The sequence below is a fragment of the Pithys albifrons genome, chromosome Z (assembly GCF_047495875.1).
Source record: "Pithys albifrons albifrons isolate INPA30051 chromosome Z, PitAlb_v1, whole genome shotgun sequence".
NCBI classification, from domain to species: domain Eukaryota; kingdom Metazoa; phylum Chordata; class Aves; order Passeriformes; family Thamnophilidae; genus Pithys; species Pithys albifrons.
The window spans coordinates 16818059-16834472 of record NC_092497.1 but is presented as its reverse complement, the minus strand read 5'-3'; the positions used below and the strand labels follow the sequence as shown (position 1 = coordinate 16834472).

The 16414-nt window shown below is 37.5% G+C and overlaps 1 protein-coding gene across 2 annotated transcripts in view; it reads right to left on the bottom strand.

Annotated features, from left to right (window-relative positions):
- PARP8 (poly(ADP-ribose) polymerase family member 8) overlaps window positions 1-16414 on the bottom strand; it is a 125604-nt gene that overhangs the window by 63754 nt on the left and 45436 nt on the right. For both annotated transcript variants that reach the window (XM_071580183.1, XM_071580184.1), the window contains exons 3-5: window positions 7927-7964; window positions 2881-2970; window positions 1517-1587 (exon numbers count right to left, since the gene is read on the bottom strand). In XM_071580183.1, coding sequence (XP_071436284.1) covers window positions 1517-1587; window positions 2881-2970; window positions 7927-7964 — 199 coding nt within the window. The remainder of the gene's footprint in view (window positions 1-1516; window positions 1588-2880; window positions 2971-7926; window positions 7965-16414) is intronic.

Sequence of the window (16414 nt, the reverse complement as noted above, 5' to 3'; positions counted from 1 at the left end):
AGAACATGATGTACTAACTGCTTCTTTTTTATTTATGTCCTGTACAGAACTGCCATAATGCAATAGAAATCAGATATATGAAACAAAGAATGGACGTTACCACTAAATTCCATAGTCATAAATGTCAAAATATACCCTTATCACCAATTTCTATGGTCAGGCATTGTAATCCCATTTCCCTACCTCTACCTCCTGCTCTACTCACTGAATGCATCCATACAGTGTAAAAATTGTATTTCAGCCAATCTCATGGCAATTTTGTACAAAGCAAAAAAATAATTTCTGTTTCTACTTCATTGAGAAATAAAAATGCTTTAGTCTTCTTTGTTTTGTAATAACCTTAGCTCATAGGGAAGACTGTTGAAAAACACAACTCTGTTGAACAAAAATTCCGCAAAAAACCCCAAATTCTCACATTAGAATAGTGAAAAATCCATTATATCCTAACCAAACCTCCAACTGTGCAGACAACAGAAATGGTCAGTATCAGAGAGTTTTTATAAAGGAATTTTATTTTCAGTACTTTCACATTTAAATACCTTGTTCAACTAAAACTAAAATAAAAGCTCAAACTGTCCTCCAGAAACTAACTATATCTCAAGGCTTTTAATCAAATGGGTAAATTTTTCCCACATTTGAATTTTTCTCATGTTTGCAGAGCACTGAATACAATGATGAGGCAGTAGAAGCAAAGTCCTTTCAGTGCAGTGTTTTACATCAAATCAGGTTTCATTATTTAAGGAAACAATGATACACACAGCATCTAGGCACACTTACATCCCCTTTCCAGCATCAAATACAGATCATAGCCTAAAACACAGGCATTAAGAAACAACATCAACCTTTACCACAGGAAGTCTTCAAGTCAAACACCTGAGTTCCTGACAATGCACATTTCTTGCTTGAGGTAGGAGCCTATGTGTTACTTTCTTTGAGCCCGTAACACTGTCAAGCCCTGTATATCTCACATTAGTGCCACTGCTTTCTTAATGTCTCAGTGAGACTGGTCAGGGCGTGTCCAGCACCAGGTACAGCATAAATACAACCATTATTTCAAGACCTTAATACTAAAGACTCTAGTTATGGGAGTAGAGTCATGCAGGCGGCTGAGTCGTCAGTGGGACTGCTGCAGGCTGCATGAAGAAGCAGTGAGATAAATAATTGGGATGTGGTCTTATGTGCAAAAGCAGGTTCGAAATTAATGGAATCACAATCTCTTTCTCCAGGAGAAATGTATTTTTAAGACAGACAGGGTCTGACAACTGCTGGACAAAAAATGAGATAAATGTGAAAACCACATTTCCTTGGACAGGAGGTGAAGCTCTACCCCAATTAAGTGAATCGCTGATTAATACACATATGAAACCCAAAAAAATATGCTCATCTTTTGAAATGTGTAAACATGTACAGATTGCCTAAGCACACTTTGATAGGAAGTCTATGGTAAACATTCGTATTTTATTATTTACTGTTGTTTCTTAATTTCTGTTAAAATATGCATAGGAGAAATACATACCTCTCCATTTTCCCTCTGCAACTTTGACTTTATGGATAAGCAATAGTTGACATCACTGGTTTTTCTTAATTCTTAAAAAAAATAGGGAACTTGAATGAAAAAAAAGTTAAATAATTTTGCATACACAGACTTGGAATTCTTAGTTGCAGTAGTAGAGCAAATAAGGAACAAAAAGTTAGAGCCATGAAATGCATCCAAGAGTTTACAATGCAACAGTCTAAGATTAGGAAGCCTCTACCTCCCAGAAGACTCATACTTTTAAGTGTGAATTCAAACTCAGCTGATCCATCCAGATCTGTTTTCCCAATCTGTGATTTACAATTAACCACTACGTTAATACAATTTATAAAATAATGAAAAATCAATGAAATAATGAAAATAAATCAGATTATCTTTCATATAAAACATAGGGGTTTACTCTATTTTAAATTATGGACTTGGTTTCTTTTCAAATTAAAGTAATATTTGCAAGTAAATTCAATTCAAACTTCACACTATAAAAGCAAGATTTTGTTTGTGTGCCTTTGCACCAGCTTCAGTAAAATTACTGATTTATGTCTCTACAAATGAGATCAGAGACTGAAGATCATACTGGTCTTTCAGTGGAATTCAAAGTAATTCTGTGTTACAAAAAAAAAGTCCTAAAGGATTATAATAAAAAAAATTATAAAGTCAAGTGTTCCTATCTGAAGCAATGCCAGACTGAAGACTGTTCTGTGCAATTTTTCCTGCAGCATGAAATAATTATAGAATTTGCCTGCTAAAATCTAAAATGTCTCTATGGAGTATGTACAAACCTGTATTATACACAGTATAAATGCCTATATTTCTGACAAGCACATCTTTTCATGTATCAAATACTTTTCGAAAGTAAAGAAATAACTTAAAATGAGAGGTTTCCAAAATCACTTGGAAAAAATACATCATTTTTCTGTAGTCTAACTTAGTGAAACAGCTCAACCATTTTGTTTGAAATTTCCTGAAATAATTCACCAGGGGCAGTGATAAACGGTTTCATCCACAATGGTGAAGATTTAGTGAAGTTTTAAGCAAGTGAACACAAAACCTTATAATTGGGAAGTATTAAGCACCTCTAACTCTATTCAAGGAGAATTGCTCTAGCACAGGCCAGAAACCATAAAACGAATAAAATACAATCTGCCTCAAAAAATGTGGTTATCCCTAAAAGAAATATTTTAATTTCTTCTGTTCTGAAATGTAGGACAATTTATTATGGCAAGAGTGTGAGAAAACAGTAAACTGTACATTTGCACACAATAACAAATCTCCCTTTAAGTGTGGACAATATCTTGTCCTTCCTCATGAAATATGAACTTGATAAAACCCTCCAGACATAAGATTACCTGTAGCAATTTGGTGGAAAATTACTGGAATTGGTTCTGTTGTAACTAACACATCTTCATCATTATCAGAACTGGAAACGTAAGTGTTATCTACAAAAGAAAAATACTTTGCATAGTGAGGTCCCATTGTGCTCTGCCAACCCTTTCCCACCTTTCTTGTCCCACCCTTGTACCACAAGGAACCACTCCCCAGATGGTTAGGGAAGCTAAGCACTATCGTCCTGGTGTGTTTGGCTTTTTTGTCTTCAGATTGTTAGCAAAAAGAAAGGATAGAAGATTCAGACTCAAATTTTATAAACCAAACTCCTGGAGCTTGATGTCATGGCTTTTATGAATCACACCTAAAGCTGCTCTGAACCATCCCACATGAGTTACACTGTGGCCAGCATTTTCCAAAATTAATACTTGTTCTCTGCTTTTTTTTGCTATACCTGACACTAAAGCTCAAGGTAAATCTGCCATTCAGAGTGAACGCTGCACTAAGAGCTGCGTGTTAACAGCCAGTTATGCAAAATACCTGTGCCTCATTTTGCCTAGTCTCATAAGGCTGTTTCAAGTCTCTTCTAGTCAGTGGATACCTGACTCAGGAAAAAAAATAAAAATTCCTCCTACCTAACAAAAATATTAGGTATGGATATGGATACAATGTCTACTCCAACTTTTCTTTAAAAACATAGGGATTAGGCTGAGGCATGTGTCTGTTGGGTTTTTTTGATTTGGTTTCTTTTTTTGCTTTCCAAACAAATGTTTACTACTAACAACAAACAAGAAGCAGCAAGGTTTTGTGTACTATCTGCAGAGGCAAATTTTGCATATATTGCTGAACTGCCTAGGCAAGTAATGATATTTTCATTTCTAATGATCTGGACTGAATTGACACTCATGCTCTAGAGCAAAAAGGCTGACAATTAAGACAATCACAGATAAAGAGACAAAAAAGAGAACTGAAAGAAGGACTTATCTATTACAATTCTGAACACTCCGGTTCCACATCAGCGAAGTTCATGAACTCATATGTAATTTTACAAGTACTGCTGCAAACTTAAAGCCTTTGATCAAGGTGCGTCCGGAGAAATATTTAAAGACATTAACATTAACTGAGAAGAAAATTCAGTTAACTTCACCATTTGTATCCCAGCAGTTCTTAGTCACCTTTATCCAGAGGGAGCCTGGGCTGCCAGGTGTTCCGTGCACAGTGTGCCACACTGCCTGGGCAGACCAGCAGCCACACTGCCATACACACATGGGTGCTGGGGTTTTCCTGGCCACTCTGGAAACAGCCTTTCTGCCATATTCACACACATCTGCTGAGTCTGATGCTGTCCCACACCTTCACCTGCTTTCATTCCTGTGGCTCGCTAAATACACACATGCTGTGTGCAGATAATGCTGCAAGAGGCCACCACCATTGAGTCCGGAGCACTCCAGGGGGCACAGCAACCAGCTCCATCACCTCACCCTGTGTCAGCTCAGCTACCTACTGGGCACAGGGATATGTTTTAGAGCCACAGCATTGTGTGAACTAAGTGGGGTGTCTTCTGCCAGCATTCACTCCTTCTCCCACTTTTGTCTGTTGGCAGGATACGCAGTGAGCTATGCCTCCAGGACAGCTGCATCTTACACTCTCCACAAAGTCCTTCCTCGCCTCTATTTGTCTACTCCTCCTCATTGTCATCAATTCAGAGTCACCCTCACCATGCTGGATAGTTCTTGGGCATATACAACACATGACCCCTGCCTTCCCAGGCTTGAGAGTGCAAGTTACTGCTAAAGAGTCTAATGAGCTGGGATAATTGAGGACACCATTTACTTCTAAATATATCTAATACCCTATATAGGGTTGGGAGAAAGTGTATTTTTCTACTACAGCTCATTGGTGTACAAAACACTAAGAAAATCAGTATGTTCTGTACAGAATAGACATACATACATGGAAAAAAGGGCTGCTCGGTAACAGATTTTATAGATTTTAATTATAACTTTATGTCCATTGTCATTCTTTCTTGGCAGCTGGGTAACATGATTTTCACTGCCAAGTTGGGGTTTTTTTCCTTTTCTATTTGGCAGTTATTAGGGGTTTTTTTTTTAAATTTTCCATCAGTCTGATGAAACTTGAAATTATGGTATTTGCTTTGGTTGGTTTTCTTCAACATTCAGTTTCTAACACACTACATCCAGGAACACCTGTCCTCTTAAGTGGAGGATCTAGTGCCTGCACCTAGTGGAGGGATGCAGCAAACCAATTTGCTGCCAAACTGGTTCACTCTGTCTCTGCTGTAATCCAGTGAGGTCTAAGAAAAGAATGTTTCTTCTAACAGGTGTGTAACCCACAAATCACTGGGATAAAAGACTACAGCAGTTCCACAAGTTTATGTCAGCCAACACAAATGATTCTGAATGTATATTAGCAAAATGTTTGCTGCTGTAACAGCTCTCATAGGAATCATGATATATTAATGGGACTTTGGTATACTCATTGATGTTACATTCTATAACTGCTCCTTAGGAGTATTATTTTCACCACTGTGCCAATGTTATGAGCAAATTCTTAGAGGTATTTTTCTGGAACTGTTACTACCTGCCTCTAAACATTTTGGTTATTTTTTCATGATTTCAGCAATGGATATGTAACTTTTGGACATTTACCATCTCAATATTTCCTGTTAAGTTTTCAGTGTGCCTTTGTGAGTATATTTTTAAGTTTCATTCATAATTATGACATTTTCAAACACCTTCCATTATTGAAAGTTGTCAGGTCTCATTACGTTTTCTACAGGTACAATTTAATACTCAGCTGTTTGGATTTGATCCTTTCTGAAACAATTCAGCAACATCTACACACTGTTACCAGTGCCAAAGTGGTGATGCTGTATACACAACAGCAATTGCAGACAGTGAGATTATGGATATCACCCAAAGCTCTTCTTACAATACCTAAAAATTTACTTCTGATGGTATCATTTTAGCTGAATTAGCATCATTTCTACAGTGACTTAATCTCTCCTATTTTCATTTATGTATTGAATGCATTTGCAATTTATCTGATGATCAACTCTGACAGGTTTGTCCCAGACTTAGAAATTCAATCCACTTTGTATTATACACTCAATCTACAAAGGATACAAGTCTGGTATAGCTACACGATAATGGACTTAAACCCTCATCTATAAAGATTTATCCTGCGAGAAATTTGATTTGATGAGCATGTGCTGTTCTGAATTCTATCCACTAGCAGCAGCACTTGAAGAAGACCTTCCGGCTGAAAAGGACATCAGCACAGGCCTTCCCAGACCTGACACCATCACACCCTGATATGTCTCTGAAATATCTCTTAAAATACCTATCAGAGAAGAGAGCCACAGTCAGAGATAATGTTAAGTTAGAGATTTAGGACAAAGACATAAGACAATCTGGTTAACCAGGTCAAAATTACTATTTTACGATCAAGGCTGTAAAAGGGCAAAATGTCATTATTGTTCATTGCTAAAATGTTGAACACCTCTTTATTGCGAAGCACAAATACACCCTGCAAAAGCTTGAGATGTGAATAAAATCAAGTCTTCCAAAGCCTTGAAGGGTTAGATCTTAATCAGCAAACATGCTAGTTTACTCTCTGGTCCAAGCTAGCTACAGTGTGAAACATTCAAATGCTATCTGCATTTTAAATATAGGGGGTGATGACCGAGAATATTCATCAGGTTTTAGGGCCATCACAGTCACTCAGGCTTGTAGACCACCAGGATATGCTGCAAATAACATTCACAAGGGAAGTTTGAGGTCTGCCAGACAGCAGACCTTGCCAGGGACTCAGATTTCATGTACTTGCCATTTAGTTAGGGGTTCCTAGAGGTCAAATTTGGTGAGGTTTAGTAGTAGAAACCGTTAATAACACATGATGAAGGTTTTTTTCAACTATTTTTTCCTCCATTCATTGTCATCCCAGTGGAGTAAACAGCAAATCAATTTATGATTGTGCATTATAAACCTTAGTTTCTTTGCCTTCTACATGTTGAATAGACTAACACTAGTATCCCTTTTCAGTTTTTACTCATTAAAAACCCTATCTAGTAAAGGTTGTTAGCACTCTTTCACATAATCCACTGTTTTTAGCACCACTGTTGATTTTTCTCTGTATTTGCTTCAATAGTCTGTTTTGATCAGACACAATCTGCTGCTTGTCAGTGAAGAAGATCAAAGTCACACTTCTTTAGAACTTCTAAAAAAATGAGAAATATTTCTTTGAGAAATATTACAGAGAGGTTATGGATAAAGACCAAAAAAGTATAGAGGGTTTCATATCATTCATGGTACTAACACTATTAAATAAGCAGAATTGAACAATGTGGTGCAACCCGACAGTACTACTGTGTATCTTTACTTGCACAGCGTGTGTCATCCCTGTTTCCCTCTTCCATTTCCTCCAGCCTGTGCTGCCTGGAGCATCTGTGCAGTCTCTTTGTAAAGCAAATTGGGGTAATAAGCTCAAGGAAAAATAGCTTTTGCTCTTGCCTAGTTGTCTTTCCTATGAATAATTGTCCTTGTTGAGGCTAGCCACATGGTTTGGTTACACAAATGCTTTTGGCAACCCAGCTTTACAAGCTAACGTCACTGAAATTCCATGCACAAAAGCTTTGCTCCAACTAACCCTGGGTAGCAACAGTGCACAGTCCGCATGCTTATCTTGGAGAACACAAGTAGTCTCATTAAGGTCTAAATCAGAAGTGCTCTGCTGGCCCTATGCCAGGCTGCTCAGACTCTTGACAGATCAAGCTTTATCTACCATGCCAAAGAGAGCCTGGGCACTTCTTCACTCAAGCATCACAAGCTCCGGTCTCTCTAAATTTGTGAACCTGTGTTCTCACCCTGACCCATCTGATAAATGATGCCTGAAAAGGAGAAATGACTGAAAACAATTTAACAAATGGAAAATGATCAGCAGAAGATGCACCTGGAAGACTTCAACACCCTTTCAAATATTCTCATCTGAATATAACAAGTTGTGGTAACATGCATATATGTGTCATGTACAAGAATGTTGCACTGTACCTGGGTAATCCTCAGAGACATGCACTGAATAGGACACACTGTAAAAAGAAAAAAAAACAACAAACAACAAAATTAGAAACAACAACATTAACTGCTGGCGTAACATTTTTTTCTGCTCCTCTATTACTTTATGCTTATTTATAGGTTCCTGACAGTTTCCAGAACAGAAGGTAACAACTATTTTGATGGCTTTTGAAGTGCTCAGCTGAAAATAAAAAGCATGATACTCATTTTGAAAGCTTACTTTGCTAAATTGGCACATCCTGATTTCAACCTTCTTAAAAGGAGTATCAAGGCTGTTGTATATTCCCTTTAGAGTAACATTTGACAATAACTGGACTTAGGGAAAAAAAGGTCACTCTTTGAAGAGCAAAACTAGTAAAGTCCAGTGTTCCCTGCATTTAGCTTTTGGGTTTGACTCAAGAATCAGCAGGAGGCCTTTCTCATTGTCTGAGGCACTTTTGTACATTCCTGTTAGCCTCAGCAAAGGCTCTGGATGGCTTGGTCTCTGTTCTCTTATCAAAACTCTGTATTTTGTGTAGTATCTGTACCTTTTTGTCAAGTTGCATCCAAATCAGTTATAAAGAGCCACAGTTACACCTAAAGGGTAGCTTCACTCTGTGGATTACGTGAATCTGCCTCCTGAGAAAAGTCACGCAAACACACAATCCTGGTCCTCCAGCTCAGTCCACATCTGCTTTCCCTATCACCCAGGGAGAGCTTCATTAAACTCACTGGTGAGAGCATGATAAGTGGGCTGATGGTCTCCTCAGTTATCTAACTCCCCATAAAGTCCTTTTGGTTTTAAGTTTAGTGTGCATATTCTTTTCTTCATTAAAAACATTCAACTCCACACCATGCTGAAAGCTTTCTGTTGTATGATTCATGTTATTTCCGATTCTAAATCCTATAAACTGTGTCCACTTAAACATTTAAATAATACATGGTGTGGGTTCATGTCTGTAGTGAGTTAAGCAGACAAAGGCAGGATAGCATAGTCCTCTTAAGAAATTTTAGTATGTATTGCACTTGCTAAAAAATGGCTGAAAATTGGTTCAGGGTATTTTCCTAAATGACACAAATACAGCTTCCATGTAGACAAGAAACTAAAGCCAGGTATGATTTTTAAATTTTTCAAGAACTTCCATTAAATGAGCTTCACTTTTGCAATCCAGTGACTATAAGAGGCAATGAATATAAAAAAGTAGGTCCCTCCCCCACTTGCTTCCACAAGTCAATCTATTAACACACAGTTCTGTCTCTTGTTTTAGCACATCATCTGTTCTAGATTATTTTATGTATTGTTTGATTAAGAGTCAAAGATGCCTTTTTCTTCAACATCTGCAACCTCACATAAATTGAAGCAAAAAGAGTGTTCATTACAGCTGACCACAGATTACTCTTGATAGCCTCAAGCCAGTTAAAATCCCCTCATTGTGCACATTTAACATTATTCTCTTTAAATTATTTTTAGACATTTGGAATAAACAACATCTATATCCCCAGATCTTGGTGCATTTTCCCTAAGGATTGCATTATTTGAATCTAATTAATCCATCATGGTATCAAATATCACTATTTTAAATAGGGAAACATTCCAAAATAAGGAAATGTTATATCTCAGTACAGTATTGACAATTTTGCACTGTGGTGTAGAAAAAGAACATATGACCAAAAATAACTCCCAAGATGTCAACTGAGAGCCTGTTCTCATTACAACCCATCTTCCAGATGTTGTCTTTGTTTCCATGACTTGTTCCTTCTGCTACTGAAAAAGGTACTTCAATCTTACTCTTTTAGACTGGCTGCTTTGCACACCTCTTTGCTGCCTCCACAATTCCTCTATATGGGTTTGTTTCAATACCAAGAACAAAAACAGAGACTGGAGTTACACAACTTCCATCAGTGCAGGTACTCAAAACTCAACTGGGTGTAAGTCTCGCAGCAACCCAATCTAATTTTGAAGCTGGACTTGACTTTACTGTATGGGCACATGTGCAGAAACCGTATGGAAGTGTGTTTCTCTTCCTTTTTCTTCATCATGTGGTTATCTGTGGCTGCAGCTGCTATGGTGATGCTGTATGGAAACTAGTAACCAAAAAACATACTGTATGTCTTGTGAGATGGAATAAATTAAAAGGTTCATGAAAATTCAGGTTACAAATAGTCTCAAAGCAGCCCCTGTGATGATTGTTCAAATCCAGGGTCTGATCCAGTACCCAGTGAATCCAGCAGCAGGGAGAATAAATGGCCTGGGCCCCCAAAGAGAGAGGTGGTGATGCTTTGCTTAGGTTTGTCCTCTTGTGTTAGTTATATGTGGACTATAAAAGCAAAAAATGGAAATAAAACTAATGAACAAAAAAACCCTGGGATTTGTGTCTCAGCTCACTTCTGTGATTGTCACATATGGTCACATTTTGGCACATTTTTCTGCACTCAGGATAAACTGCTTCCTATTGACTGTGCACATGATTTGCCAGAGAACAAGATATATGAGGCTAACAAAGGTCTCTAAAGGGGCTGCTGTCCTGCAGCCACCCAAGTGTTTTACCACTGACTTCAGTGAGATTAAGATCCAAGACAAAATTATGGTACTGAAATATGGTACTGTGACTGCTTACAGCCCTTAACCTGCACAGACTTCAGTAAAGATGCAGATGTTCAACACCTCTCAGTGTTAAATCCTCTCAGAGCCTAAGAAAGTCTTTACTGAAGCAGCTTTCTTGTTTAATTACTCAGAAATGCAACTGGAATGAATTTAAGCCTGGCCCTTACATGATTATTCCAGTGACGGATGTGATTTTCCCTTCTGGCAATGCAGTTCCTCTGTACAACCTTATTGCAGTTACTAAATACATCTTATAGCACTATAATTTATTTCCATTCCCATAAACACATTCTAACCATCACCATTGCTTGTTCAGTTATATTGCTTTAGCTACATGAATACAGCAAAACTCTGGGGTGTAAACAAAGCCTTGTTGATGGGGCAATTTCTGTTTTATTCAGCCTAGACCCTCTGCAGAAGACATCCTGCAGTACATATGCTTCTTGACCCCTAAGCTCAGAACAAGTTTCATACTGGAAATGGCCTAAATAAATGTTTGTTATTTAACAAACAGTACAGCACCATGTGAGATATTAATGGGAACTGTCACGTTTCACTGCTTAGCGTTTTTAATGTAAACTTCTTATTGCTTGAAGTAATGTTAACATTCATAGCCTTGGCTTAGTAACACTTTTAATCACAGGGGCCTCATTGCAACCATTTTCCAGTGTGTTTTAACCACATCTGTTCCTTCTTCAGAAATATGATTCTGCAACGGTTCATCTCCATTAGAGAAATAATTCATCAACTAGATGGGGATGTACCATGTAATTGCTATTTTTCAGGTTAATCTGTCCCAATTGAATATAAACCAACAGATTCACCTGCACTTGACATTACTGTAATTTCTCAAAGCTAGTTAAAAAGGAGTAGAGATTCCAAACTGATTATACCACCAGACAAAATGTAACCCCAAAACTGCATTCCAGAGCAAAGGAAAAATTTCATGAAAACTGAAAAAGACAGCAAAGCAAAAGTTACTTTGATAGAACACATTCATAAAAAGAACAAGCTTAGCCACCTTATATCAATTTATAAAATTGCTTCATGAGCCTTGAACTGCACAATACAAACTCCAGGATCAAACATGCATCCTGAAGCCACAATAGTGATGCTGTAGCTGGGATGTAGCTTCCCATTGTAGCTGGGATGTAACTTCCCATCAGCTCCACATTATCTCAGCTCTATGCCACCTGTAGTTTCTCTCTAGGAAAGAAACCCTTTAAGCTGAATTTCCAGCTGTTTTGCACAGCAAGATCAGAGTGAAGCATCTGCCACAAGTTTAAGATTTATGTCAATGGAATTGTTATGACAATTCAACCAGCTCTGTTCCATGGCAACAATTGAATTACTGCTTTATTAAGTGTGGAAACTGTGATCTAGTTTCTATTACAGTTTCAGGCATCTCTAGTAGAGTCAGAGCTCCATGTCCTAATGTTATAGCTTGCAAACTTACTGAAGAAAGGAAACAAGATTTTTTGTCACATTAAGTCTTACAGTAGTCTAATGCCAATCTGTAACAGCATACAAGAAAAGAGTAAATAGGACTTTCTTAATCTTCACAGAATCACAGACTATTCTGAGTTGGAAGGGACCCACAAGGATCATCAAGTCCAACTCTTAAGTCAACGGCCCACATAAGGGATTGAACTCATGACCTTGGCATTAATGCATCTGGAACTACAGAATTCAGAAGATACTATTTTTTGTTTACAACATCCCAAAATCTCAAATCTAACTCATCAATGATGTCATGCAATAAGTTAATGAGATGCGCAAAATTTCATACCTGAAAAATACTTAGATTCAGCAAAGCAAGCTGTGTTTAAATACATAAGATCAAATGCTACTGTAGTATTGGTTACATGCCTACGTCAACATCTGAACAAGTTGATGAGATGAAAAAAACACTACTGAAACTTTGATACAAAAAATAAAATTATACTTGTGACAACTTTTGACAAAAGGGCATTTTTAATGACCTGCATAATACTTCTAAAGCACAACATGATACAGAAATGGTGGTTTTACTCACTTTCAGGTGAAGCAATAGAAAGGAATAAGGTAAAATTGAACAGATGCAATTGAAATTGTATTCTTCTACAAGTTTCTAGCTATCAACTCTAAAAATTCCTATCATCTTCAGTATCTACACATAACGTGCAACAGTAGATCAGCACTTCACAAATGTCCATGAATTATACAGAAAATATTTTCACTCACATCTTCAAGCCTTGGTTATTTTTGAAACGCTGTTAAATTCTTCAGTGGATTCCAATTATTGTCACAGTCTTTACCCTCCTCTTCTATTTCAATAAAACCACCACTTGACCCTGAAATCAGGCCATTCCTATTGCTTTGCTTCTGACCAGCTTTTTTCTTCAAACAAAACAAAATTGGCTCCAAAAGAGCATTCCACCATGAATACAAGCCACTCTCTTTTATAGTAACTGTTCTGAGATCCAGTTTGAAGCCTAGTAGCTTGACAATAGATCACATTGCAAATACAGGGAGGAACTTACAAATTTCAGAGGACATACCGTGGGATTCCATCCAAACAAAACTTTTAAATTGCATTTCTGAAATAATTGACCTTTGAAAAAGTGCCTTGAGAACTAATAGGAGAGGAAGGCATTTAGGCATTGGCCAGATGAAGAACGAGGTATGGTATTTATACAAAAAATTTGGCTTAAAAAAACTTAGAGTCAAACCCAAATCTGTTTCCTTTTTTTCTTTTGTAATTGACCTTATGTGAATAAAGTCATGTGAATTAGAGAATTACAATTCAAAACTAATATTTAAACACACTTCAAAAAGCTTCAACGTCAAGTCTACCTTCCAATTTTTACACAAATTACATGCATGCAAATAACAGCAAAAGAGATGCAGCAGCCATAAGCAGCAATTTTCTATGGCCAAAAGGTATCTTCCATTCAATGGACAGCAATAAAAAACCAGTCTTATAAAGTCACAGCCTGGAAACAACCATTTTGTTCTATATTGAAAACAGAACAAATAAAGTGACTTCAATAGCAACTGAAAAATAAAAAAAAATTACTACTGTGTTACTTAGAGTTAGGGCAAAGAAACTTAATGCAAACTCTCCATTTGATGTTCATCCGCCACAACTATCAGTAAATGATAAATGTTGTGTAATAGATAAGTGATCAATATAAAATATCCTTGTTAAACTGAGTTAATTATTTGATATAAAGTTTTTGTATTAGTTTTAATAACGCAAAGTTTGTCATATTGTGACTGTGCTCGCCGCTTTGAGGAACTTGCAAGGCTTAAACCGCAGAATGGACTGTTTTTAGCATATTGTGTAACGCTTGGTATAGGCATATAATACATGTGAACCACGCATGAGAAGAAGAGCCTGAAGACCACCCTAAGACCACTCTATGTCCAATCAAAAGTAAGCAACCCCCGAGCAACAGAGCCAAACCTACACAGAGGCGAACATTACGAGCTATCATGAGCCCGATGAGATGAAGATCAGGAGCCATCACAAGCCAAGGCTGGGAGGGACTAATTAAAAATAGAGACTAAGACATTATCAATAATGGAAAAACCTAAGCTAAAAAGAGGAACCATCATAGTCTATAAAAACCAAGCCTATAATTTGTATCCTTTGCAAGCTAGCTGGGAGCACTAGACTCCTAAGCTGGTCACCCAGGGCATTTCCTAGGATGTCCTGTTTGCTTATTTGTCTAATAGCTGCTGCGGTGAATTATTTGTCTATTGTTGCTGCAATAAATTACTAAAAATTAAGTTTTAAGTGTTGGCCTCAATAATTCGGTCAATTTTACCTATAACATGTTGCATTTTTCAATAATTTATGAACAAATGAATTAGCAAAGTATTTCATCACTTGGTATGTATGATTGCTGTGCTATGAAATACTTCATTACATTTCAATGCTGCTGTAAAAAAAACCAAAACCAATTACACTACAGGAAAAATAATTTTGCTTTTTCACTCTGAAGCTTTAGAAAGATTCCATCCCTCACGGTAAATAACAGATGAGAAAGCACTCCACTGAAGATCATATAACTATGACACCACTCTGAATTTTCTTATCTTATAGATTTTGTAATCAAGTATTGCAAGCATTCACAATGTCTTCAGAAAAAAAATATGGAGACTTTAAAAATGTATTTTTAAATGCATATTTATAATTATATAGTACACATTTTATTCTTCACTAAAAGGGTGGTCAGGCATTGGAACAGGCTGCCCAGGGAAGTGCTGGAATCACCATCCCTGGAAGTGTTGCAACAGTGTATGGGTGTGGCACTTGTGAATATGGTTTAGTGGTGCACACAGCAGTGCTGAGTTAACAGCTGGATTCAATGATCATAGAGGTCTTCTCCAACATTAACTATTCTATGATTCTACTGCAAATCACAGAATCACAGAACGCGTATGGTTGGAAGGAACCACAGTGAGTCATCTGGTCCAAACTCCCTGTTCAAGCAGAGTCCTCCCAGGATGCACAGGGTTGCATCCAGATGGTTCTTGAATATCTTCTCTGAGGGAGATTCCACAATCTCTCTAGGTAATCTGCTCCAGTGCACGGTCCTTCTCTGCAGAGTGTCCAGCAGGTTGGCCTCCAGCCTGTACTGGTGCAGGTACAGGACGCTGCATTTGCCCTTGTTGAATTTCGGACAATTCTTCTCTGTCCATCTCTCCCACGCTGCCTAAATCCTTCTGAAAGGCTGCGCAGCACTTAAGGTATGGGCCACTCCTCCCATCTTTGTGTCATCAGCAAACCCACTAAGGAGGTATCTGGCGCTTCATCCAAATAACTGATGAACAAGTTAAACATTACTGGGCCCAGTAGTGAACACTGGGGGATACCAGCAGTGACAGACCTCTAACCTGTGCCTCCTGTGCCACTGTCCACACTCTCCTGAGCCTATAAGGATATTCTAGAGAAATAGCGTCAAAAGCCCTTCTGAAAGCAGCGTAGGCAATGGAGAAAATTCACGGAGTTTTGTGAATCCATCAATCCTATTAGGCAATACAAATCAGAAAGCGCTGTGTTCCATTCATTTACAATACCTTCACAATACAGTCTCCATAATGTTACAAAATCATAAATGAAACCAAGTAAAAGTTCTAGTTGCATAGAACAGTACCCACAAAGTGAAGTGTATCTCCAGACAGAGAGAAAAACAGTGTTAGAATCATGACAGAAATTGGAAGATAGCAAATCTCATGATTCTGAAAATCAAAGTTTGCATAAGGCATTTTAAAATACAAATAATTATACAAGCTTTTTGCTCTTACACAGGGAAGTAACTATTGAACCACAGCACTTACTCTTTTTTTAAAGCCATGATTTTAAAACTGATGTCATTAAACAGAATAACAATCAGTGAACAATAATATTTTATCTTCTGGAAAAGAGAACTAGAAGTCTCCACAAATGAGACAAAAATTAAAAGGTGGTGGATCTAAGTTTCCATAAAAATATTTGCACAGCTATGGAAAAAGTGACTGTCCATCAAGGGCTGCATGAATGATCTCACAATATTAAAGTTAATTTTATTTTCTGTAACAGAGTTTAGATCTTGAATTAAACGACTCCAATGTCCAAGGGAGATTTTAGTACTTGTCAAAGAAGATTACAGGCAAGATGCACAGACAAAAAGACTTCTGACCCCCCGCCACACTTCTGTCATTTCTGGAAACAAGTACTTCATTGATCACTTTCCTAAAAATTTCAAAGGGTGCAAATTTTGGTGAGCACCTTTTTCCTTTGGTTTTGTGTTTTGTTTTGGTTTTGGTTTTTTTTTTTCAGTATTTGCTGCTTGTTACACTACTGGACTGTGAACCATTTCCCATGCACACTATTTTTTAGATTCTTGAACA